General features: G+C 48.9%; 1 protein-coding gene across 1 annotated transcript in view; it reads left to right on the top strand.

Moving 5' to 3' along the window:
- Positions 1 to 27232, top strand: part of SLC44A2 (solute carrier family 44 member 2 (CTL2 blood group)) — a 91375-nt gene that overhangs the window by 48835 nt on the left and 15308 nt on the right. The window contains 7 exon segments of the mRNA XM_075343886.1: positions 2715 to 2831; positions 3155 to 3215; positions 13083 to 13209; positions 13288 to 13371; positions 13446 to 13558; positions 13640 to 13771; positions 15195 to 15294. Of these exon segments, the coding sequence (XP_075200001.1) occupies positions 2715 to 2831; positions 3155 to 3215; positions 13083 to 13209; positions 13288 to 13371; positions 13446 to 13558; positions 13640 to 13771; positions 15195 to 15294 (734 nt within the window).

The following is a 27232-nucleotide window of genomic DNA, read 5'->3' as shown; positions in this document are numbered from 1 at the left end:
CCTGTGTGCAGCCCCCCCCAGTCCTGTGTGCAGCCCCCCCCAGTCCTGTGTGCAGCCCCCCCCAGTCCTGTGTGCAGCCCCCCCCAGTCCTGTGTGCAGCCCCCCCCAGTCCTGTGTGCAGCCCCCCCCAGTCCTGTGTGCAGCCCCCCCCAGTCCTGTGTGCAGCCCCCCCCAGTCCTGTGTGCAGCCCCCCCCAGTTCTGTGTGCAGCCCCCCCCAGTCCTGTGTGCAGCCGCCCCCAGTCCTGTGTGCAGCCGCCCCCAGTCCTGTGTGCAGCCCCCCCAGTCCTGTTTGCAGCCCCCCCCAGTCCTGTGTGAACCCCCCCAGTCCTGTGTGAACCCCCCCAGTCCTGTGTGCACCCCCCCAGTCCTGTGTGCACCCCCCCAGTCCTGTGTGCTGCCCCCCCCAGTCCTGTGTGCTGCCCCCCCCCAGTCCTGTGTGCTGCCCCCCCCAGTTCTGTGTGCAGCCCCCCCCAGTCCTGTGTGCAGCCGCCCCCAGTCCTGTGTGCAGCCGCCCCCAGTCCTGTGTGCAGCCCCCCCAGTCCTGTTTGCAGCCCCCCCCAGTCCTGTGTGAACCCCCCCAGTCCTGTGTGAACCCCCCCAGTCCTGTGTGCACCCCCCCAGTCCTGTGTGCTGCCCCCCCCAGTCCTGTGTGCTGCCCCCCCCAGTCCTGTGTGCTGCCCCCCCCAGTTCTGTGTGCAGCCCCCCCCAGTCCTGTGTGCAGCCCCCCCCAGTCCTGTGTGCAGCCGCCCCCAGTCCTGTGTGCAGCCGCCCCCAGTCCTGTGTGCAGCCCCCCCAGTCCTGTTTGCAGCCCCCCCCAGTCCTGTGTGAACCCCCCCAGTCCTGTGTGAACCCCCCCAGTCCTGTGTGCACCCCCCCAGTCCTGTGTGCACCCCCCCAGTCCTGTGTGCTGCCCCCCCCAGTCCTGTGTGCTGCCCCCCCCAGTCCTGTGTGCTGCCCCCCCCAGTCCTGTGTGCTGCCCCCCCCAGTCCTGTGTGCTGCCCCCCCCCCAGTCCTGTGTGCTGCCCCCCCCCCAGTCCTGTGTGCTGCCCCCCCCCAGTCCTGTGTGCTGCCCCCCCCCCAGTCCTGTGTGCTGCCCCCCCCCAGTCCTGTGTGCTGCCCCCCCCCAGTCCTGTGTGCTGCCCCCCCCCAGTCCTGTGTGCTGCCCCCCCCCAGTCCTGTGTGCTGCCCCCCCCCAGTCCTGTGTGCTGCCCCCCCCCAGTCCTGTGTGCTGCCCCCCCCCAGTCCTGTGTGCTGCCCCCCCCCAGTCCTGTGTGCTGCCCCCCCCCAGTCCTGTGTGCTGCCCCCCCCAGTCCTGTGTGCTGCCCCCCCCAGTCCTGTGTGCTGCCCCCCCCAGTCCTGTGTGCTGCCCCCCCCAGTCCTGTGTGCAACCCCCCCCAGTCCTGTCTGTGCCTCCCCCCAGTGATGTCTGTGCCTCCCCCCCCAGTGATGTCTGTGCCTCCCCCCCCAGTGATGTCTGTGCCTCCCCCCCCAGTGATGTCTGTGCCTCCCCCCCCAGTGATGTCTGTGCCTCCCCCCAGTGATGTCTGTGCCTCCCCCCCCAGTGATGTCTGTGCCTCCCCCCCCAGTGATGTCTGTGCCTCCCCCCCAGTGATGTCTGTGCCTCCCCCCAGTGGTGTCTGTGCCTCCAGCCCCTCCAGTGGTGTCTGTGCCTCCAGCCCCTCCAGTGGTGTCTGTGCCCCCAGCCCCGCGTGTGGTGTCTGTGCCCCCAGCCCCGCGTGTGGTGTCTGTGCCCCCAGCCCCGCGTGTGGTGTCTGTGCCCCCAGCCCCGCGTGTGGTGTCTGTGCCCCCAGCCCCGCGTGTGGTGTCTGTGCCCCCAGCCCCATGCCCCCAGTTAATTAATTGCTTCACCCAATATAGCAGGGTCATTTAAACATTGATAATTTTGTGCGGCCCCCGAAGGTTGGTAGAAATTTCCAAATGGCCCCCGACAGAAAAAAGGTTCCCCACCCCTGACCTAGAATATAAGACAGATTTTCAGACGTTTCACACTTTTTTGTTAAGTATTTCAAACAAATTCCTCCAATTAGAAATGCAGTATAGTTTTCCTGATGTGCAGGGCATTACAGGACCTTGGGTATCCAGGATTACGACTACAAGCAACTGTTACTACATGAGTGAACTTAACTGTAGATATCTAAGTTGCAATAACCTGCACATGAGGTAAGAGACATAGAAATATAGTATAGTTCTCCTGATTAGCTATGTCTCTTACCTCATGTGCAGGGCATTGCTGCAACTTAGGTATACGGTTACGTTCATTCATATAGTGACAGTTGCTTGTGGTCGTAACCATAGATACCTAAGCTGCAATACCCTGTACATGAGGTAAGAGACATAGCTAATCAGGAGAACTATACTACATTTCTAATTGGGGGTATTTGCAAATATTATTATGATAACACCTATTGCATATTGGGATAGGAATACCCCTTTAAGACTAAAAGAGGACTGAACGTTCTCCTGGCATTTTTACTCCCCTCTATTGTTCAGACTATCTGATGATCCGGTATCTGTCAGATTAATGGTATTGATGCCAGATTTAAAGGGATATTCCTGTAACCAGTGATGTATAGATAAATCTGCTTGGTCAGGGCCACAGGTGTATCTTTAGGCTCCTTGCCCCATTCCCACCCTATATGAGGACGTTGATAGGTGACGCCTCGGTGCTAATGGTCGGGGTGTTTTCTGACAGATCTGTGTGGAGAAATGTCCGGACAGATTCCTCACGTATCTCAGTGTGACCACGGCCCAGGAGAGCTTCGACTACTACAAGCAGTTCTGCAGAGACGGCTTCAACAACTTCACAAAGGTAACTTGTGGCGTAATTCCCGAGAGCGGACCCCAGAAACAGAAGGGGCGAGTGCTAGTCTGCTCCCAGACCCACTTTCTGTGACACCGGTCCAAAGGTAGAGGGATTCCTACCGCAATTTCACACCAATGGTCTCAGGAAAGCAGCCGTGTTTTCTAACCCTGTACAACCCCTTTAAGGCCCCTGAGCAGTGATTGTTACTGGTGTGTGGCTGTGGGAGCCCAGATTAGATAAGATGGTGACGAGGAGTAATGTGCGGGAACTTGTGGGCTGGAGGATGGCCTTCTTATATCTCACTAATCACTGCTTTCCTTTTCTGTCAGAGTTCTGTGGAAGTTCTCCGAGACCGAGACTGTCCAGCTATGATCACACCGAGCAAACCATGTGAGTAGCAGGAGGGGACGACATCGTATCACATAGCTCCTCCCTCATGACACTGGTGGGAGGAGCAGTCAGTTACATAGCTCCTCCCTCATGACTGTTGGAAGGAGCAGTCACTGTAACATAGCTCCTCCCTCATGACTATGGTGGGAGGCGCAGTCACTGTAACATAGCTCCTCCCTCATGACTATGGTGGGAGGAGCAGTCACTGTAACATAGCTCCTCCCTCATGACTATGGTGGGAGGCGCAGTCACTGTAACATAGCTCCTCCCTCATGACTATGGTGGGAGGAGCAGTCAATGTTACATAGCTCCTCCCTCATGACTGGTGGAAGGAGCAGTCACTGTAACATAGCTCCTCCCTCATGACTACGGGGGAAGGAGCAGTCAGTTACATAGCTCCTCCTTCATGACTGGTGGGAGAAAAGGTTACGGTTACATATCTCTTCTCCATGACTGCGGTGGGAAGGGCAGTCACTAACATTACGCCTCCCTCATGACTGTGGTGGGAGGAGCACTTACTAACATAGCTCCTTCCTCACGACTGGTGGGAGGAGCAGTCACTGTTACATAGCTCCTCCCTCATGACTGTGGTGGGAGTACACGTCACTGTAACATAGCTCCTCCCTCATGACTGGTGGAGGAAAGGATACTTTCTTTGTCGCTCCATTGGGAGACCCAGACAATTGGGTGTATAGCTTCTGCCTCTGGAGGCCACACAAAGTATTACACTTAAAAGTGTAAAGCCCCTCCCCTTCTGCCTATACACCCCCCGTGCATCACGGGCTTCTCAGTTTTTATGCTCTGGGAGGCCCAGGCAGGGATTCTGGTGATCACACAACCGCTTTGAGCGGTCGGTAAGCAGCACCTAAAGTGTTTCACCAGGACAAGGTGGTTCTGCGTCCGGTTCCGGAATTTCTCCCTAAGGTGGTATCCCCCTTTCATCTCAATCAGGATATCTCCTTACCCTCTTTTTGTCCTCATCCAGTTCACCAATGTGAAAAGGATTTGCACTTGTTAGATCTGGTGAGAGCACTCAGACTCTACATTTCTCGTACGGCGCCGCTCGGATGCACTCTTTGTCCTTGTCGCTGGCCAGCGTAAAGGGTCACAAGCTTCCAAATCAACCCTGGCTCGGTGGATCAAGGAACCAATTCTCGAAGCTTACCGATCTTCTGGGCTTCCGGTTCCCTCAGGGCTGAAAGCCCATTCTACCAGAGCCGTGGGTGCGTCCTGGGCTTTGCGGCACCAGGCTACGGCTCAGCAGGTGTGTCAGGCGGCTACCTGGTCGAGCCTGCACACTTTCACGAAACACTATCAGGTGCATACCTATGCTTCGGCGGATGCCAGCCTAGGTAGACAAGTCCTTCAGGCCGCGGTTGCCCAACTGTAGGAAACGGCCGTTTTACGGCTCTATTACGAGGTATTATTTTACCCACCCAGGGACTGCTTTTGGACGTCCCAATTGTCTGGGTCTCCCAATGGAGCGACAAAGAAGAAGGGAATTTCTTTATCGTTCCTATGGGAGACCCAGACCATGGGTGTATAGCTACTGCCCCCGGAGGACACACAAAGTTACTACACTCAAAACCGTGTAGCTCCTCCCTCCTAGTATATACACCCCCTGCTAGCCAGATCTAGCCAGTTTCTTGCTTTGTGTCAGGAGGATCCACACACACACATGCATCCTTTTTTGATTTTTCATTTTTTACTAAAGATTTGGAAGAAAAGCGGGTCCACTGGACCCCCGGCATGTCCCTTCACACTCCCCTGGCGGCAGTGCTGTTAAGGTTGACTTCAGGGCAGGAGCCCTTCATGCCGCGCTCCTTCAACATCCCTCAGGGGCTCTGATTTGAAGTGGGAGCCAACACGGTTCTCACTGCCTTGCAGGAGACCGGCCTCCATCCGCAGCCCTTGTGCAGGACCCTGCTGGACGGAGCACTGACCCCCACCCCACAGGGACTGGACCCTGCGTCTCAAAGCTAAGTATAGAGACGTTTATTCAGAGGGTCTTTCTGCATGTGGGGCACTTTTATTTGGGGGTACAGTGATTGCTGAATAATGCTGCTTTGTTTACTGTGTTTCCGGCCGGTTCCACAGTTTTTACTGAGAACCGCGCCGATGAGGCCTGATTTTCGGCCGCACGCATAACTTTAGGCCCCGGCTTCAGCCGCGGCCTAGTTTCGTTTCGTTCCCCTGCATGTCAGGCATGCAGGGGGACGCTGCAGAGCCGGCCGCTCTGCACAGGGGAGGACGCTCCTTTTTGAGGTGATGATTCCCTCCCCTGTACATCTCCTTCGCCCTCCGATTCCCGCTCCTGGGTTAACCCCCGCCTCCCCCCCTCACTCTGGCGCCATTTTCTCAGCGTCTTAGTACACTGGTCGGCGCTGGCTGCCTTGCAGCAGAGGGAAGGAATTCTGGCTGAGGGTCCAGGCTTGGAATCCGGAGGGCACTCATAATATGGCCTGATAAGTCACAACCTCTGGTTGTGCACTTTTTATACACTCTCAGGCATTCTGAAGGAGTTAATTCTTTATCATAGAATCTCCTCCTCAGCAGCATGTCTCACTCTAGCAGCGTTGACTACGTTTTGACAATCTGAGTGGTCCAATTCGTGGCTCTTCCCTTGGGATTAGCCAAGGCCCCTCGAGTATTATCATTGAGGCAGCTGTGATTACGGTCCTTGCACCCCTAGGGTTTGGCAGTGATCTTTTGCCCTGGTCAGCCTTCTTGTTGGGGCTTCATCCAGGGCTGACTCTTAGCAGAGTGCTCGCTCACTCTCGCCACGCTGACCTATTCGGGTGTCTTGTCTTTCTATCTAAGTCCACTCTGACTTCGAACCAGGGGCGTCAATGGAAGCGGTTCCTTGCCCAGTTTCCCCTGCGTCCTCTGAGACTGGATGTTTTCCGCTGTACAAGCGAACTCAATCCTCCCACGGGGTGGTGGCTTCGCCACTGACCAGAGGCTCGTTTTCAGTGGTGGCTTATTGTGGTGTCAGTGGTGTCATATTGGCACAAATGACAAAGTTAGAGGTAGGTGGAAGGTCCTTTAAAGATGATTTCAGGGAATTAGGGAATTAGATTGTAAGCTTAAAGCATGGACCTCAAAGGTGGTATTTTCGGAAATACTACCTGTGCCACGAGCCACACCAGAGAGGCAAAGAGAGATCAGGGAGGTTAACAGGTGGCTCAAGAATTGGTGTAGGAAAGAGGGTTTTGGGTTCCTGGAGAATTGGGCCGACTTTTCAGTTGGCTACAGATTCTATGCTAGGGATGGGCTGCATCTTAATGGGGAGGGTGCAGCTCTGCTGGGGCAGAAAATGGCTAGAAGGTTGGAGGAGTGTTTAAACTAGGAATGGGGGGCGAGGGTATTCACTTTATAGAAGGGGAATGTAGTGCAGATAGTGACCAGGGCACAAGTAATGAAATTGGGGGTGGTACGGGGGGAAGGGTTAGGACAGTTAATACAGTAAGCAGGAATACAGGTACAGAGTCATACGTAACGTGCATGTACACTAATGCCCGAAGCCTCACAAATAAGGTGGAGGAATTAGAATTAATATTGTTGGAAGAAAATGATGATATAGTGGGGATATCAGAGACATGGCTGGATGAGAGCTATGACTGGGCTGTTAATTTACAGGGTTATAGCCTATTCAGGAATGACCGTACAAATAAGCGAGGGGGAGGTGTGTGTCTATATGTAAAATCATCCTTAAAACCCATCCTGCGTGACAACATATGTGAGGGTACTGAGAATGTAGAGTCCCTATGGGTGGAGATAAGGGGGGGGAGAATGAATAATAAAATACTGATAGGGGTGTGTTATAAGACGCCGAATATTATGGAAGAGGTAGAGAATCTCCTCATAAAGCAAATTGATAAAGCAGCGAGTCTCGGAGAGGTAATTATTATGGGGGACTTTAACTATCCTGATATAAATTGGGGAACAGAAACTTGCAGTTCCAGCAAAGGAAATAGATTTTTGATAACAATGAAAGATAATTACCTTTCACAAATGGTACATGACCCCACAAGAGGGGGAGCACTACTAGACCTTGTACTAACCAATAGGCCAGACCGCATATCAAATATACAAGTTGGGGGTTACTTGGGGAATAGTGATCACAAAATAATAAGTTTTCATGTATTCTTTAGTAAGATGTCTAGTAGAGGGGCTACAAGGACACTAAACTTCAGGAAAGCAAATTTTAAACGGTTGAGAGATGATCTTAGTGCAATAAACTGGGATGATGTACTAAGTAATAAAAGTACACAAAGCAAATGGGAGACTTTTATGAGCATCCTGAATAGGGCTTGTGCAGAAAATATACCCTATGGGAACAAACATGCTAGAAATAGGAGGAAACCCCTATGGCTAAATAGAGCTGTAAGGGAAGCAATAAAAGAAAAACAGCCTTAAAAGCATTAAAGAGGGTAGGTAGTGATGAGGCATTATATAATTATAGAAAATTAAATAAAATATGTAAAAAGCAAATTAAGTTAGCTAAGTTTGAGACAGAGAGACTCATTGCGAGAGAAAGTAAAAATAATCCTAAAATATTCTTTAACTACATAAACAGTAAAAAACTGAAAAGCGATAGTGTTGGCCCCCTTAAAAATAGTCTTGGTGAAATGGTGGAAGGGGATGAGGGTAAAGCCAACCTGCTGAATGACTTTTTTTCTACGGTTTTTATACAAGAAAATGCCATGGCAGATGACATGACCAGTGATACCATAAATTCACCCTTGAATATTACCTGCTTAACCCAGCAGGAAGTACGCCGCCGCCTCGAAATCACTAAGGTTGACAAATCTCCGGGCCCGGATGGCATACACCCCAGAATACTACAGGAATTGAGTTCTGTGATAGATAGACCATTATTTTTAATCTTCTCAGATTCCTTAATAACAGGGTCGGTACCGCAGGACTGGCGCATAGCAAATGTGGTGCCAATATTCAAAAAGGGGACAAAAACTGAGCCGGGAAATTATAGGCCGGTAAGTTTAACCTCTACGGTTGGTAAAATCCTTGAGGGTTTCTTGAGAGATGCTATACTGGAGTATCTCAAGAAAAATAACCTTATGACAGAGTATCAACATGGGTTTATGAGGGATCGATCCTGTCAAACTAATTTGATCAGCTTCTATGAAGAGGTAAGTTCAAGCCTGGACCAGGGAAATGCAGTGGATGTTGTGTATATGGACTTTTCAAAAGCTTTTGATACGGTGCCACACAAAAGGTTGGTACATAAAATGAGAATAATGGGGATAGGGGAAAATATGTGTAACTGGGTTAAAAACTGGCTCAGTGATAGGAAACAAAGGGTGGTTATTAATGGTACGTACTCGGACTGGGTCTCAGTTCATAGTGGGGTACCACAGGGGTCAGTATTGGGCCCGCTTCTTTTCAACATATTTATAAATGACCTTGTTGGGGGCATGCGGAGTAGAATTTCAATATTTGCAGATGATACTAAACTCTGCAGGGTAATCAATACAGAGGAGGATAATTTTATATTACAGGGAGATTTATGTAAATTGGAGGATTGGGCTGAGAAGTGGCAATTGAAGTTTAATGTAGATAAATGTAAGGTCATGCACTTGGGTAGAGGAAATAACATTTATGATTATGTACTTAATTGTAGAACACTGGGTAAAACAGACACAGAAAAAGACCTGGGTGTATGGGTGGATGGTAAACTTCACTTTAGTGGACAGTGTCAGGCAGCTGCTGCCAGGGCTAATAAAATAATGGGATGTATTAAAAGAGGTATAAGTGTTCATGAAAAAAATATAGTTCTACCCCTGTACAAGTCACTAGTGCGACCGCACGTAGAATACTGTGTACAATTCTGGTCACCGATATATAAGAAGGACATAGCTGAACTGGAGAGGGTGCAAAGAAGAGCGACCAAGATTATTAGAGGAATGGGGGGGCTGCAATACGAAGACAGGTTATTAAACTTGGGGTTATTTAGTCTGGAAAAACGAAGGCTTACGGGGGATCTAATCACAATGTATAAATATATGAGGGGACAGTACAGAGACCTTTCCAAAGATCTTTTTACACCTAGGCCTGCGACTGGAACACGGGGGCATCCGCTACGTCTTGAGGAAAGAAGGTTTAATCATAATCACAGACGAGGATTCTTTACTGTACGAGCAGTGAGACTGTGGAATTCTCTGCCGCATGATGTTGTAATGAGTGATTCACTACTAACATTTAAGCAGAGCCTGGATGCCTTTCTTGAAAAATTTAATATAACCAGTTATGTATATTAGATTTTATGACAGGGTATTGATCCAGGGAACTAGTCTGATTGCCGGATGTGGAGTCAGGAAGGAAATTTTTTCCCCATTGGAACTTGTTTGCCACATTGGGGTTTTTTGCCTTCCTCTGGATCAACATGTAAGGCTACGGGTTGAACTAGATGGACTTAGAGTCTCCCTTCAACCTTAAAACTATGATACTATGATGATACTATGATACTCTGTCTCAGGGGCGCTCCTCTCTGGCCCGTCCTGGGTGATCCTCACCAGGATGCTAGCCTATCCGCCTGGGGAGCAGGATATCTCCACCGTGGAGCGCAGGGCGCTTGGACTCTGTCCGAATCAGCCCTCTGGATCAATGTGCTGGAAATCACTGCTGTATTTCTGGCTCTCCAAGCCTTCCCCATCTGTGAGCGGCTAGGCACATTCGAGTCCAGTCGGACAACGTGACAGCGTTTTCCTATTTCAGCTTCCAGGGCGGGACGCTCAGCCGCCTGGCAATCTTGGCGGCTCAACATTCCTCAGTGGACAAGGGACTCCTAGTCCACCGTATCCGCAGTCCACATCCTAGATGTGAAAACTACGAGGCAGGCTATTTCAGCTGTCCAACCGCGGTCCACAATCCTCAGGTTTTGCGGTAGACACACTGGTTCATGTTTGATCCCAGCTTGTCTCTTTTCGAATTTCACCCTCTTCCTCTTGTCCAGAGTCCTGCGCAAGATCGGTAAAGGGGGCCGTCGGGTCATTCTTCCAGACTGACCCAAGCGGGCTTGGTCCTCTGACCTGCTCCTTCTGTCCGTTGGGTTGCCATGGCATCTTCCGGACCGTTCAGACCTTTTCTCAAAAGGTCAGTTTTTCCCGTCAGAGTTCTTCACGGCATAGCTCTTGAGTCCTGGATCCTAGCGACTTCTGATATCCTTCCCGAAGTCATCTCTGCCTTGACTCGAGCTCCAAAGTGTCCTTTGACCTTTTTGGCCTAGCCGACCCTCCTGTCCCTTCCACAGTCCGGTCTACGGCTAAGACTATCCCTCATTAAGGGACAGGTCTCGGCCCTGTCAGTATGTGCCAGCGGCGTATCGCCCGGCTGGCTCCGGTGCGCTCCTTTAAGGGCGCATCTCACATCATTCCGCTTCTTCCGGCGGCCTATGGAGACCTGGGACCTTAATCCGGTCCTCCCGGTTCCCGGAAACCCCCCCTTTGCGCCTCTTGGGGAGGTTTTGTTGTTTTATCTTTCACAGAAAGGTACACCTTCTAGTGGCCATAATTTCCCGCCTGAGAGTTCTGGCTGCACTCTCTCGGAGTCGTCCCCCTTTTTTTGGTCTTTTGCATCAAGACAAGGTGGTCTTCGTCCGACTCCGGACTTTTTTCCCTAAGGTAGTTTCTGCCTCCACCTTATCCGGGGCAATTTTCCTGCCTTCCTTTTGTCCGGCTCCTGTTCATCGCTTGAGGAAGCGTTGCATATCCTGGATCTGGTGCGGGCGCTCCGGATCTATATGTCTCGCACCACCGTTATTAGGCGGTGCACCTCTCTAGTGCTGACTGGTCGTCAGCGTAACGGTCTCTCGGCATCTAAGCTGACCCTGATGTTGGCCTAGGTCGCCCATTTCCGAGACCTATGAGTGTACTCAGGTGCCTTCCCCGCTGGGGATCGGGGCACATTTGGTCAGACCTGTCGGCGCCTTTATTTTTGGGCTTTCAGGCACCAGGTTGCGGCTCAATAGGTCTGTCAGACTGCAGCTCAAATTAGTCTGCATGCTTTTTCAAAGCACTCCCAACGCATGCTCATGCTTTGGCAGACGTGGGCTTGGACAGACGCATTTTTCCGGCGTCTGTCGCCCATTTGTGAAGTTAGGTTTGCCTGCTTCTCAGTTGTCTGTTTATTCCCACCCATGGACTGCTTTTGAACGTCCCATGGTCTGGGTCTCCCATAGGAACGATAAAGAAAAAGAGAATTTTGTTTACTTACCGTAAATTCTTTTTCTTATAGTTCCATCATGGGAGACCCAGCACCCTCCCTATGCCTGTTGGCAGGTTTCTTGTTCCGTGTGTCTTCACCGGCTGTTATTCTTGTGGACAGAGGTTCCGGTTCTTCCGGTTTTTACTCTGTCTCTCTTGTGGGTGGATGTCCTCCTTCAGCTTTTGCACTAAACTGGCTAGATCTGGCTAGCAGGGGGTGTATATGCTAGGAGGGAGGAGCTACACGTTTTTGAGTGTAGTAACTTTGTGTGTCCTCCGGGGGCAGTAGCTATACACCCATGGTCTGGGTCTCCCATGACGGAACTATAAGAAAAAGAATTTACGGTAAGTAAACAAAATTCTCTTTTTTGTTTACTTACCGTAAATTCCTTTTCTTCTAGCTCCAATTGGGAGACCCAGCACCTGCCCCTGTTCCCTTCGGGCTGTTGTTCTTTGTGTACACATGTTGTTCATGTTGAATGGTTTCAGTTCTCCGAAATTCCTTCGGATTGAATTTACTTTAAACCAATTTATAACTTTTCCTCCTTCTTGCTTTTGCACCAAAACTGAGGAGCCCGTGATGCACAGGGGGTGTATAGGCAGAAGGGGAGGGGCTTTACACTTTTAAGTGTAATACTTTGTGTGGCCTCCGGAGGCAGTAGCTATACACCCAATTGTCTGGGTCTCCCAATTGGAGCTAGAAGAAAAGGAATTTACGGTAAGTAAACAAAATTCCCTTCTTTACATAACTCCTACTTCTCTATGACAGAGGTGGGAGGGGCAGACATAATGTCACATAACTCCTCCCTCATGACTGTGGTGGGAGGAGCAATCACTGTTACATAGCTCCTCCCTCATAACTGGCAAAAGCACAGTAAATGTCACAAAGGCTCCTCCCTCATAACTGGTGGGAGGAGCAATCAGTTACATAGCTCCACCCTCCTTTCTGTATCATCCTTTGTAGGGAGGAGCAGTCTGTTACATAGCTCCTCCCTCATGACTGTGGTAGAAGCACACTAATTGTCGTCCCTTATTACTGTGGTGTGAGGAGCAGTCTCATTGCATAGCTCCATCCTTCTTTGTGTCATCCTGTAATGGGAGGAGCATTCTCCATGTCACATACCTCCTCCCTCATGACTCATGGGAGGAGCAGTCACATTGCCCCTCCCTCATGGCTGTGGATGTGAGGAGCAGTCTCAATGTCATCTCTCCCATCAGTCATGAGGGAGGAGATGAGCAGTCACATTGCCCCTCCAACCAGCCATGAGGGAGGAGCAGTCAGTCACATAGCTCCTCCCTCATGACCTTGGTGGGAGTAGTCTTCATGTCACATAGCTCCTCCCTCATGACCTTGGGAGTAGTCTTCATGTCACATAGCTCCTCCCTCATGACCTTGGTGGGAGAAGTAGTCTCCATGTCACATAGCTCCTCCCTCATGACTGGTGGGAGGAGCAATCACTGTCCTATACCTGCTCCTTCATGAATTTGATGGGAAGAGCAGTCTCATTGTGACATAGCTCCTCCCTCATGACTGTGGTGGGAGGGGGTAGACTTCATGTCCCATAGCTCCTCCCTGTTGTCTGTTTACTGCAGTAGGAGGGGCAGACATCTAACAATACAGTTTTTGTGCTCTTTTTCTCAGTTACCAGAAGATGCTTCCCGGCTATTAACATAAACAACGGGGTGGTGATGGTCGGAAACTCAACAACATTCGATGATGGAGGAAAGCAAAGACAACGCAACGTGACGGACCTGGTGGAAGGAGCTAAGTGAGTCCTGCCCGTGAGCCCCCGGTGCCGGGCAGGTCTGTGTTATGTATTGTGCACTGACCCTCCTACTTCATACAGGAAGGCCAACGTGGTGCTGGAGGCGCGGCAAGTGGCCATGAAGATATTCGAGGACTACACCGTGTCTTGGTACTGGATAATCCTGTAAGTTCCTGCCGGTCCTTCCCCCGATGCCTCACCTCCGTGTTCTGAATCTAATCTGTACCCATCGTTTGCAGCGGTCTGGTCATCGCCATGATCATCAGCCTGATTTTCGTAGTCTTGCTCAGATTCTTGGCTGGGATTATGGTCTGGGTGATGATCGTATTGGTGATCGCGGTGATGGGATATGGTGAGTAACGGCCATGCGTGGTGGTCTTACGCCCTTCTTGGCTTCCACCCTGACAACCTCCGTATTCTCCTACCCCTGCAGGAATCTTCCATTGTTACATGGAGTACGCCCGACTGAAGGGAACGGCGGGCTCTGACGTCAAATTGACCGACCTCGGGTTTCAGAGCGATTTACGGGTATATCTGCACCTGCGGCAGACGTGGCTGGCATTCAGTAAGTCCAAAAATTGGGCAAGGGGACATTGAAACTATACATGAGCACTGGTGTCCCTGTGCTCCTGTCTCCCCCTCGCATCGACGTGCTCTCACCCACTGCCGCGGCCGCTTCTGTCCACGCTGCTCGGCATCCCCGCGGTCCTCACGTGGCTTCTTTCTGCTTCCCCCCCTCCCAGAGTCTGTGCGCGCGTGTCACAGTTCCTCCCGGAGTGCTTTTAGGGAGTGCGCGCTCGTGCCACTGACCTTCTCTTAAAGGGCCAGCATGCCACTCCTAGGAAGTGCCTATCGCTGAGAAGTGCTTGGTATTTAAGGCACTCTCTCACTTGGGGAGGTACCTGATCAACACCTTCAGTTGTGTTCTGTCTAGCTAGTTGTCAGGTCACCTGCCCTGTCCTGCTTAACCTGTTATGTCCTGTCCATACCTGGTTCCAGCCCGTTCTGCCTGTTGGCACCTGGTTTCGGTGCTGTCCTGTTTTGGCACCTGGTTCCCGTCCTGTCCTGTTTTGGCACCTGGTTCCCGTCCTGTCCTGTTTTGGCACCTGGTTCCCGTCCTGTCCTGTTTTGGCACCTGGTTCCCGTCCTGTCCTGTTTTGGCACCTGGTTCCCGTCCTGTCCTGTTTTGGCACCTGGTTCCCGTCCTATCCTGTTTTGGCACCTGGTTCCCGTCCTGTCCTGCCCCGTTGGTACCTGGTTGCAACCCGTCTTGCCCTGTTGACACCTGGTTCCAGCCTGTCCTGCCCTGTTGACACCTGGTTCCAGCCTGTCCTACCCGTACCTGGTTCCAGCCTGTCCTGCCCTATTGGCACCTGGTTCCAGTCCTGTCCTGCCCGTTCCTGTCCTGTTGGTGAGACTCTGCCTGGCATGCCATCTGCCTTTCTAGTGACTCTGCCGGTCCGTCCTGCCTGTGCTGTCTGCCTCAAGCCACCCTCTTGGTCCCTGTCTACACTGGAGACTCAGCCTGTCTGGTCCTGTGTCCCGCCCCTGTCCTGGGGTCGGCTGCCACAGTCCCGTTCTGTACCCCGCTTACGGATAGGCCCGGGATCTCCCTGGGGTCAGTGGGTCCGCTTTTGGTCACCGCAGCACATCTCCGGCGGCGAGCGTTACAGATGTGATTATAACTCAGCTGAGAGGAGCTATAGAAGGCAAACCATGCAACATTTTTTCATGAAAACCGATTGCAAAAATAATTTTAAGCCAAAATTAATGTAATTAAAGCAGAAAAAAGAAATTGAGCCTCAAACCACTTTAAGCCATAGACGTTCATAGCCCGGTTTACTCCTGAGATCGATGGTTAAAATGCTCCAGAGGTGTGTGATGTGTAATCGCAAATGGAAATCTGTGACCATTATCGGCTGCCGAGGATGATTCCCGCCAGTTTGTGGTGTTTTATCTTATATACTCATTCATGCTTGTATCTGCAGTGATCATTCTGTGTATTATGGAAGTAGTCATCATCTTGTTACTGATATTCCTCCGGAAAAGGATCATGATTGCCATAGCACTCATCAAAGAGTCCAGCAGGTGAGCAACGCATTGCTGGGTGGTGTACAGTCATATCCGGAGGCGTGGGATGTGGTGGCGGCTCATAATACACCACTTTATAGACTATAATTGCTCGTAAACTAACAGCGATTACACTAATGTCAAAATGTGCAACACTCTGTGTATCAAGACTCGAAATCCAGAAGCTCTGATTATACACTACAGTTCAAAAGTTTAGGGTCACTTTGATATTTCCTTATTTTTTAAAGAAAAGCACATTTTTATTTATTTTTTATTTTTTTTTTAATTTTATTTATTTATTTTTTTTGAATGAAGCCACATTGAATTAAACAGAAATCCCCTCTATACATTGTAATGTGGTAAATGACTATTCTAGCTGCAAACGTCTGGTTTATAATGCAATATCTACATAGGTGTATAGAGGCCCATTTCTAACAACCACCACTCCAGTGCTCTAATGGTACATTGTGTTTGCTAACTATGTTAGAAGGCTAATGGATGTTTAGAAATCCCTTGTGTAAGTATGCTAGCACAGCTGAAAACAGTTTTGCTGATTAGAGAAGGTATAAAACTGACCTTCCTTTGAGCTAGTTGAGAATCTGGAGCATTACATTTGTCGGTTCCATTAAACTCTCAAAATGGCCAGAAAAAGAGAACTTTCACGTGAAACTCGACAGTCTATTCTTGTTCTTAGAAATGAAGGATATTCCATGCGAGAAATTGCCAAGAAACTGAGGATTTCCTACAACGGTGTGTACTACTCCCTTCAGAGGCGAGCACAAACAGGCTCTAACCAGAGTAGAGAGAAGTGTGAGGCCGCGCTGCACAACTGAGCAACAAAACAAGTACATTAGAGTCTCCAGTGTGAGAAATCGACGCCTCACAGGTCCTCACCTGGCAGCTTCATTAAATAGTACCCACAAAACGCCAGTGTCAATGTCTACAATGAGGAGGTGACTCCGGGATGCCGGCCTTCAGGGCAGAGTGGCAAAAAAAAAGCCATATCTGAGACTGGCTAATAAAAAGGAAAGATTATTATGGGCAAAAGAACACAGACATTGGACAGAGGAAGATTGGAAAAAAGTGTTATGGACAGACGAATCGAAATTTGAGGTGTTTGGATCACACAGAAGAACATTTGTGAGACGCAGAACAACTGAAAAGATGCTGGAAGAGTGACTGACGCCATCTGTTTGGCATGGTGGAGGTAATGTGATGGTCTGGGGTTGCTTTGGTGCTGGTAAAGTGGGAGATTTGTACAAGGTAAAAGGGATTTTGGATAAGGAAGGCTATCACTCCATTTTGTAATGCCATGCCATACCCTGTATACAGCGCTTGATTGGAGCCAATTTCATCCTACAACAGGACAATGACCTAGACAGAGTACAGCTCCAAATTATGCATGAACTATTTAGAATACCAGCTGCCTGCTTCTTCCCTATCTGTAATGGAGTGGCCGCCCAGTCACCAGATCTCAACCCTATTGAGCTGTTGTGGGAGCAGCTTGACCATATGTTTTGCTAATATTTTTAACACTAAGGTTCAGATACGGCTTTAAAGAAGGCAAATAAGTAATTTTATTATAAAGGTTAATATGAAATACAAACTTAAAGGAAAAGTATGATATTGCGTACACTTTTGTATATTCAACATACAAAGGTTAAGTACAGTTAAATATACTTACATCACCAAGGAGCTTTGGACATCATCTGTCTGGAAGTCAGAGAAGCAGGACATAGACAGAGACTCCTGGACATCACTGACCGGACGTCTCACGGTGCAGGAAACACGAGCTTCTGTCTGTGCTATACTTCAGCTGATCTTAAAAAGGCTTGAACAATATTACAAGCCTTAAAGTTAATGTGTTGTAGTCTTATTGATCCATGCCCTTTGATGGCCAGTCATTGGGCATAGATGAACCAGAGATACACCACACATCAGACAATGGGGTAATAAACCCACAGCATTCAAGTCTCCCAAGAATACACATCAGGTATTTGAGCTAGGTAAATGGATATATTGTTTGTCTGTATATTCAAGACAAACACACAGAAATCCTTAAGTATATACAAGATTTTGTAACCATGTACACTTCGTCTGTCTGACTAATCAATATGTTCTAGTTTAACATAATGTATAGACTCAAAAAATAGCCATTTTTATATTTGCAATACATTCCACCCTTGGCTATTTTGAGCCATAGATTATTTATACAATGTCCCATACCCTAACGGCATAGTTTTAGCGGATGATACAACAACACAAAGCAATGCATGCACAATAGCAAAAATTACTCCTAATATATATAATGAGGTAACTAAGAAAATACACATTCCCACCATCTACCATTATCTTGTGTAATGTAATTAATCTAGTATAAATCCATCTCTACTTGTGATAAATTTAGCCACCAAACAAGAGAATCGTCCTATTGCTTTAGCTGCATGTGCTGCTACAGTGAGTGTTCCTACAATTATTATAGATAATCCTTGTATCTATGATTTCGTTAACAATTTTACATTTTTTGTATATAATGAAACAGTCATTATATTGTTAATCTCATATTATTTCCTGCCCTCATACGTTTGCATTTTTTATTTGTATGAGAGACACAAATAATAGCAATCTGTTTATGCCCTGTCTTATTCTGTATTTTTAATTGTTGACATCTGCCTATTTTGCTTTAACAAGTCCTCTGATAGATCAGCTCATGTAACCCTTTGAGTCCTTAGGGCAATCATCTCTTCTGTTAGAGAATGTTCCCCAGTGCAGTTCATATAGGCACAATACAGATTGGAGATGAAGTTTTGGGTCACATCTTCTTCTTCTAGGTCTTCATTTATGTAAAGGGGTCAGTAGCGCCTCGATACAAGTTTCTCATATATTGTCATCACTGGTAGTCTTTGTTATACAAAAATGGCTCGTATTCATCAGCTGAGCCAGGTAAACCCATAGATTCTGTTTGGTTTTCAATAAGGCCACATTTTCCATGGTTGGTCTCTCTGTTTTCGGTCTGAAGGTTGCTTGGCTTCTGACGGAAGTAGATCCATGCCCATGGTGGCGCCAATGATGCAACATTTCCAGAGTTTGATCTAAAGGGACAAAAATACACATATTACTCATCTGTCAGTTGGGATGTATTCCCACTTTTCTTGTTTTCATAACTGTCAGCACATTGTCTGCTCCTCGAGCAATGACTTCAACAGGTTCTGGAGGACCTTTGTCACTCAATTGTTTCACCCAAATGTTTGCACAATCATTGATAGGATGTGAAGATCCAAATCATTTATCTTCTCTGCAGAACTGAAGGAGCCCTCCCTCTATCTACATTTTAGAAATAGACAGTACCATCAACTGATTAACATGTCACTGTCTCCACTATTCATTAGAATTACCTTAATTAATAATCCTGATCTATCCCTTCTCTTATTAACTGAGTTCAGTTGAATGCCAAATCTGACCTTTGGACCATGAGACCATCATACTGAGAGGGCATTTACAAGCCTACTGTGGTCCTGATTGAACATACACATAAAACAAACAACAACCATTAGGTAAATACAATACCCATTCATCACAATGGGATGATTACTTGTTTCATTGTTTTAGCCTGATTGCTCTAATAACATGTAAAACTCTGGTCTCCAGTCTAAAAAGAAAGCACAAACATGATTAGCATATAAGCTCAAATAATGCACAAAACACAATTTTATCCAGTCCATTATCCATATGCTAAAAGATTCACATCTAACTTGACAGCCTAAAAAGTTCACTATTTACCCAACCATATTGGTATATTGTGCTGTATTAATTATCAGCATGGGTATGTAAATATGAGACCAACCAAACAATAGCAAAAATAATTGCCCTTCCAATAGACTGAACACAGGGATCCTCCTGGTTTCCAGTCTCTCCTTTGTGAACATTTGGACGGCTCTGTATTGTTTATGAGCAGGAATGGCTTTTATATTACTTTTCTCTTTACATATCTCTGTACATTCTGTATTGGTGGCAATCTCCTCTGTGGTCTCAATATTACCCTTATCTTTTTCAATCTCCTCTGTGGTCTCAATATTACCCTTATCTTTTTCAATCTCCTCTGTGGTCTCAATATTACCCTTATAAATTTCAATCTCCTCTGTGGTCTCAATATTACCCTTATTTTTTTTCAATCTCCTCTGTGGTCTCGATATTACCCTTATCTTTTTCAATCTCCTCTGTGGTCTCAATATTACCCTTATCTTTTTCCCCCCATCTATCTTCCATTTCAGATGGAGACATCTTGATGGAAGATGATGACAACCTCTTCTGTTGGGCTTTGATTTCCTGCACCAAACATTTGACTTCAGCATACAGATCCAACACCCCCGGTGGTATAGGCTTTGCTGGTGACGATGAGAAAGTGGGCCCTCTTTCTCCCCGTGTCCTGCTTCGCCTCCGCTGTGGAGATTCAGAATCTTTTGCTGCAACCTTTTTATTATGTGAAACCCCTGACTTTTTATTGAGTCTTCTCCTTTGATACAATTTTCTCTTTTGATACAATTTCCACATCTCGTCAGTACTAATCCCGTCTATTTTATCCCAGGGAACACCATCCTTTATCAGGGCCATAAACATATCTCTCCTGGTAACACGGGATCTACGATTTGTACTACTTTTGACGTTGTTACACTGTTCTTCAAAATTAAGCTGATCTCTCTGTTTGGGACCCCATTCTCCCAGACCCCCTAACTGTCGGATCGCCTCCAATGTATTGGAGATGGGTTTCCCAGTCTGATTTACCATTAATGCCATCATGACATGTTTATAAGCTGCAGGGGCATTTCTAATGATACAATTTCTAATAGAAACACTTACAACAACTTGCATGTAATTGTCATATGCACTTGCTGAAATAGCATTTTTCATAGCCTCCTCCTTCAATCTCCGAGCACAATCTTTCAATGTAAACCATGGTTTTTCATTAGGCGGCCAGTCCGCCTCGGATGGGTATTTATGCTGCAATGCCATAGCCACAACATCCATCATACTACACACCACATGTGGTCGCTGAACTATCAAGGAACAAAATGCTTCCTTCACTACAGGCTCATGGCTGAGTTGAACAAACTTTGGGCCATCCACAGCATCCAGCTGTACTCCATGAGCCCCTGTCTCCCATAATCTGACTATCCAAGCTATCAAAGGTTCATTTGACCTTTGTGAAAAACGATCAAGAAGCTGACTGCAATCCTCTACCATATTCCTGTTCTGTTTACCTCTAGCTGTTTCTACAACTTGTCTATGGTATATTGGATGAACTCTTATTGGGTTAAGATGAGGATCAATTTCCTTCTCCCCACTGACATGTTCATCCTCTTGTTCTGGGTCGGTGACATTTTCAGAATCAGATGAGTTCTGTACGTCACCACTCCACTCATCTGAGTTCCCCTCTGACCCCGCTTTGGCTATGGTCAAAGCTACTTCCTTTCTATTCTCCTTCCCTCTCTTCTTTCTGTATTTATACTGCTCTATACATACAGCAGACTTGTCTGCATCATGCTGATAGCCATCACATTTGTCCACTGACAACTTATTCTGACACTGTGCTGTAACCAATGCAGTCTGGACCTCACACAACTGTCTCTCTAATTCCTGAACTTTTGTTACCATACGTATCTTTTCCTCATGCTGTTTTCTATATGCAGACAACAGGATCCATCCACGCCTACCAACAGCACCCAATTCTTTACCTTTCTCCACTTTCACTTTCTGCAAGCATTCAACCACATCTACAGGTTCAGCATTTTTCAAACATTTGTCCCATGGTTCACTCAAACCAACACTATGCGACCACTTGGTTGCCAAAATATCATAGGGAGTCTGTTCCCAACCTGGAATCTCAATGCATTCACTCACAACCACTTTCTTAAAACGAGGCATATTTTACGCAATATCACACTAACAAAAATACTCAAAGCCTTCTGCGTATCCTGCCGACTACGCCAAATGTTTTGCTAATATTTTTAACACTAAGGTTCAGATACGGCTTTAAAGAAGGCAAATAAGTAATTTTATTATAAAGGTTAATATGAAATACAAACTTAAAGGAAAAGTATGATATTGCGTACACTTTTGTATATTCAACATACAAAGGTTAAGTACAGTTAAATATACTTACATCACCAAGGAGCTTTGGACATCATCTGTCTGGAAGTCAGAGAAGCAGGACATAGACAGAGACTCCTGGACATCACTGACCGGACGTCTCACGGTGCAGGAAACACGAGCTTCTGTCTGTGCTATACTTCAGCTGATCTTAAAAAGGCTTGAACAATATTACAAGCCTTAAAGTTAATGTGTTGTAGTCTTATTGATCCATGCCCTTTGATGGCCAGTCATTGGGCATAGATGAACCAGAGATACACCACACATCAGACAATGGGGTAATAAACCCACAGCATTCAAGTCTCCCAAGAATACACATCAGGTATTTGAGCTAGGTAAATGGATATATTGTTTGTCTGTATATTCAAGACAAACACACAGAAATCCTTAAGTATATACAAGATTTTGTAACCATGTACACTTCGTCTGTCTGACTAATCAATATGTTCTAGTTTAACATAATGTATAGACTCAAAAAATAGCCATTTTTATATTTGCAATACACCATATGGTACCAAAAAGTGCCCATCAACCCAATCCAATTTGTGAGGGGGGGAAGCATGGGGCGAAATATCTCCAGATTACCTCCGCAAATTAACAGCTAGAATGCCAAAGGTCTGCAAAGCTGGAATTGCTGCAAAGGAGCGCTCTGTGCCGAAAACAAAGTGTGAAGAGAAAATTATTATTCCAAGTAAAAATCATTTTCTTTGGCGCTCCATTGGGAGACCCAGACGATTGGGTGTATAGTACTGCCTCCGGAGGCCACACAAAGCATTACACTAAAAAGTGTAAGGCCCCTCCCCTTCTGGCTATACACCCCCAGTGGGATCACTGGCTCACCAGTTTTCTGCTTTGTGCGAAGGAGGTCAGACATCCACGCATAGCTCCACTGTTTAGTCAGCAGCAGCTGCTGACTATGTCGGATGGAAGAAAAGAGGGCCCATACTAGGGCCCCCAGCATGCTCCCTTCTCACCCCACTTTTGTCGGGTGTTTGTTAAGGTTGAGGTACCCATTGCGGGTACGGAGGCTGGAGCCCATATGCTGTTTTCCTTCCCCATCCCCCCTCAGGGCTCTGGGCGAAGTGGGATCTTACAGGTCTCCAGGCACTGAGACCGGGCTCCATCCACAGACCCAGAGAACCTGCTGGATATGGAGCTGAGTATCGTCAGGGACAGGCCCTGCTACATTAAGGTACTCTGTGTCCCCGGGCAAGCGCGCACACACACACCAGCATTGCTGGGAGTGTTAGTGCGCCGGGGGCAACAGCACGGAGCGCTCGTGCTATTATTCACTACAGCTTTGCTGAGTGACTTTATGTATTGGGAACTGCCGCGCCGGCCGCTGCTGGGTGTTTTTTACATTGTGGCGCGGCTGGGACTTGTGGTGCGCCGGGGACTTCCGCGCTGGCCGTGCACATGGACGGCCGCGCTTATTACTCGAGTCCCCGGCTTTGCGGCCTAGTTTTCGTTTCGTTCCCGCCTCCAGCCCTGCCAGTCAGGGGTGAGGCGGGACGCTGTACAAACAGTCAGCGCCGAGGGCTGGAGTCTGCTTTGCATTCTCCAGCCCCCTTCACTGGACACAGTGGGACGCCAGTTTCCCGCTCTTGTCTGGGGCACGCCCACGGCCCGCCCCTCGTCACACGAGCTGGAGAAGGACGCCGGCAGCCATTCCTGCACGCAGTCCGAGCTGGGGAACGCAGACATGCTCTGGGCAACCACTCACAGGGCTCTGGCGACCACACACCCGCGTTATAGGCGGGCGGTAAGCAGCACCTGAAGTGCTGACCCCACTAAATACCGAAGTGTCCATTTGTATTTTATGCTTGTATGCTATACACTGATCTGTAGGTCGCTATCTTTGGCTATATGCCCTCCTAGATGGCGAGATAACAGCAGCAAAAAAGCAAGGGTGCTAAGGCACAGGTTTTCTAGGCTGCTTGTATTGCATGTGCTGAAGTGTTCATTTGTACTTATGCTTGTATGCTATACATTGCACTGTACGGTCGCTACTCTTGGCTATATTCTCCTAGATGGCTGGACAACAGCAGCAAGAAAGCATGGGTGCCAAGGCACAGGCTTTATAGGCTGCTTGTACTGCATGTGCCGAAGTGTTCATTTGTACTTATGCTTGTATGCTATACATTGCACTGTACGGTCGCTACTCTGGGCTATATTCTCCTAGATGGCTGGACAACAGCAGCAAGAAAGCATGGGTGCCAAGGCACAGGCTTTCTATGCTGCTTGTATTGCATGTGCTGAAGTGTTTATGCTTGTATGCTATACATTGCATAGATGGCTAGAATACAGCAGCAAAAAAGCAACACAGGCTTTCTATGCTGCTTTTCCTGCATGTGATACTGTTCCACCGGCAGGTTCCACTGACCCCCATTGTGTGCAATGCTCCCCTGTAGCACTTGGTCAGCCGGGGTCTCTACTAGAGGTGGCCAAAAGAACCACCTGTGAACCCTGTCCAGGGACAGGGACGGAGTTGCAGTTTCGGCTGATAGACTTTGCAGTCCAGACAGGCCATGGGCAATCTTGATTAATGCTCCCTGGCCACCCTCATTTGGAACATAATCAGTGCTCCGGGGGGGTCCCAGGCATTCCAGGGTGACCCAGACAGCCTAAACTAGCTCGCTGGGTGCGGCACTCGGCTTCATCACTGGTCAAGGTCCCAGCGGGAGGACTCTCTGTATGATGAGGCAGACGTAGCTGATCAGGGCTTTGGTCCTGACACTGCTCTCAATCCGGATACACCGGATGGTGACGCCATAGTGAATGATCTTATAGCGTCCATCAATGGAATGTTGGATATTTCTCCCTCAGCTCCCCCAGTGGAGGAGTCAGCTTTACAGCAGGAGAAATCCCTTTTTCAGTATCTCATGCGTATATTGAGTACTTTTCTGGCCACGCTGACTTCAGAGAAGCAGTTCAGAAACACCACGCTTACCAGATAAGCGTTTTCTCCAAACGTATTAAGGATACACGTTATCCCTTCCCCCTGACGTGGTAAAGCGCTGGACCCAGGGTCCAAAGGTGGATCCCCCAATCTCCAGGCTTGCGGCTAGATCCATAGTTGCAGTGGAGATGGGACTTCCCTTAAAGATGCCATTGACAGACAGATGGACCTCTGGTTGAAATCTGTCTGTGAAGCTATCGGCGTGTCGGTTGCTCCGGCATTCGCAGCCGTATGGGCGCTCTAAGCTATTTCAGCTGGTCTTGCGCAGCTGGTCTTGAGCACATGTACATCTGTGCCGCAGGTGGTGTCCTTAACCTCGCAATGTCTGCATTGCGACTTACCCTAGTAATGCTGTCCTGGGGGGACAGTCGAGGTTTCGGTCCTTCCCAGGCTCGGGCAGGTCCCAATTGTCCTCGTCCAAAAGGGCTCAAAAGGCTCAGAGGGGCTCAAATTCCGGCCGGGCTCAATCACGCCCAAGGAAGGCTGCAGGAGGAACCGCTACCAAGGCGGTCTCCTCATGACTTCAGCTCTCTCTCTCCGCATCCGCGGTTGGTGGCAGACTCTCCCGCTTGGCGACATTTAGCTGCCACAGGTCACAGACCGGTGGGTGAGAGACATTGTGTCTCACGTGTACAGGATAGAGCTCTGTTCTCGTCCTCCGGCTCGATTCTTCAGAACTTCCCCCCCCCCCCCCCCCACCGAGCCGATGCTCTTCTGCAGGCAGAAGGAGTGGTAATCCCTGTTCCTCTTCAGGAACAAGACACGGTTTTTTCCTCCAATCTGATTGGGGTGCCAAAAAAGGGTGGCTCTTTCCGTTCCCTTCTGGACCTAAAACTGCTCACCAAGCACGTGAAGGCCAGGCGGTTCCGGATGTAACCCTCCGCTCCGTCATTGCCTCAATGTCTCAAGGAGATTTCCTTGCATCAATAGACATCAAAGATGCTTATCTCCACGTGCCAATTGCTACAGAGCATCAACGTTTTCTACGTTTCGTGATAGGAGACGACCATCTCCAGTTCGTAGCTCTGCCATTTGGTCTGGCGACAGCCCCACGGGTTTTCACCAAGGTCATGGCGGCAGTGGTAGCAGTCTTGCATTCTCAGGGACATTCGGTGATCCCTTACTTAGACGATCTACTTGTCAAAGCACCCTCTCAAGAGGCATGCCAACACAGCCTGAATGTTGCGCTGGAGACTCTCCAGACTTTCGGGTGGATCATCAACTTTTCAAAGTCAAACCTGGCACCGACTCAATCACTAATGTATCTTGGCATGGAGTTTCATACTCTCTCAGCGATAGTGAAGCTTCCGCTGGACAAGCAGCGGTCACTACAGACAGGGGTGCAGTCTCTCCTTCAGGGTCAGTCGCACCCCTTAAGGCGCCTCATGCACTTCCTAGGGAAGATGGTGGGTCCCGTTCACGCAGTTTCATCTGCGCCCACTTCAATGGGACATTCTCCGCCAATGGGACGGGAAGACAACTTCCCTAGACAGGAAAGTCTCCCTTTCTCAGACGGCCAAGGACTCTCTGCAATGGTGGCTTCTTCCCACCTCATTATCACAGGGAAGATCATTCCTGCCCCCATCCTGGGCAGTGGTCACGACAGACGCGAGTCTGTCAGGGTGGGGAGCAGTTTTTCTCCACCACAGGGCTCAAGGGACGTGGACTCAGCAGGAGTCCACCCTTCAGATCAATGTTCTGGAAATCAGGGCAGTATATCTTGCCCTATTAGCCTTCCAGCAGTGGCTGGAAGGAAAGCAGATCCGAATTCAGTCGGACAACTCCACAGCGGTGGCATACATCAACCACCAAGGAGGGACACGCAGTCGGCAAGCCTTCCAGGAAGTCAGGCGGATTCTGATGTGGGTGGAGGAAAGAGCATCCACCATATCAGCAGTTCACATCCCGGGCGTAGAAAACTGGGAAGCAGACTTCCTCAGTCGCCAGGGCATGGACGCAGGGGAATGGTCCCTTCACCCGGACGTGTTTCAGGAAATCTGCCGCCGCTGGGGGGTGCCGAACGTCGACCTAATGGCATCTCGGCACAACAACAAGGTCCCGACCTTCATAGCGCGGTCTTGCGATCAAAGAGCTCTGGCGGCAGACGCCTTAGTGCAAGATTGGTCGCAGTTCCGGCTCCCTTATGTGTTTCCACCTCTGGCACTCTTGCCCAGAGTGTTACGCAAGATCAGATCCGATTGCGGCCGCGTCATACTCGTCGCCCCAGACTGGCCGAGGAGGTCGTGGTACCCGGATCTGTGGCATCTCACGGTCGGCCAACCGTGGGCACTACCAGACCGTCCAGACTTACTGTCCCAAGGGCCGTTTTTCCATCGGAATTCTGCGGCCCTGAACCTGACTGTGTGGCCATTGAGTCCTGGATCCTAGCGTCTTCAGGATTACCCCAAGGGGTCGTGGCCACCATGAGACAGGCTAGGAAGTCCACTTCTGCTAAGATCTACCACAGAACGTGGAAGATTTTCTTATCCTGGTGCTCTGCACAAGGAGTATCTCCCTGGCCATTCGCGTTACCTGGCTTTCTTTCCTTCCTGCAATCTGGGTTGGAAAAGGGCTTGTCGCTCGGCTCCCTTAAAGGGCAAGTCTCGGCACTATCCGTGTTTTTTTCAGAAGCGTCTAGCACGACTTTCTCAGGTGCGCACGTTCCTGCAGGGGGTTTGTCATATCGTACCTCCGTACAGGCGGCCGTTAGATCCGTGGGATCTAAACAAGGTCCTTGTTGCTCTCCAGAAGCCGCCCTTCGAGCCTCTGAGGGATGTGTCACTTTCTCGACTCTCACAGAAAGTGGCCTTTCTGGTAGCGGTCACGTCTCTTCGGAGAGTGTCTGAACTA

This window comes from Anomaloglossus baeobatrachus, chromosome 4 (genome assembly GCF_048569485.1).
Source record: "Anomaloglossus baeobatrachus isolate aAnoBae1 chromosome 4, aAnoBae1.hap1, whole genome shotgun sequence".
In the NCBI taxonomy this organism is placed as follows: Eukaryota; Metazoa; Chordata; class Amphibia; order Anura; family Aromobatidae; genus Anomaloglossus; species Anomaloglossus baeobatrachus.
This window is presented reverse-complemented; position numbering and strand designations above follow the sequence as displayed.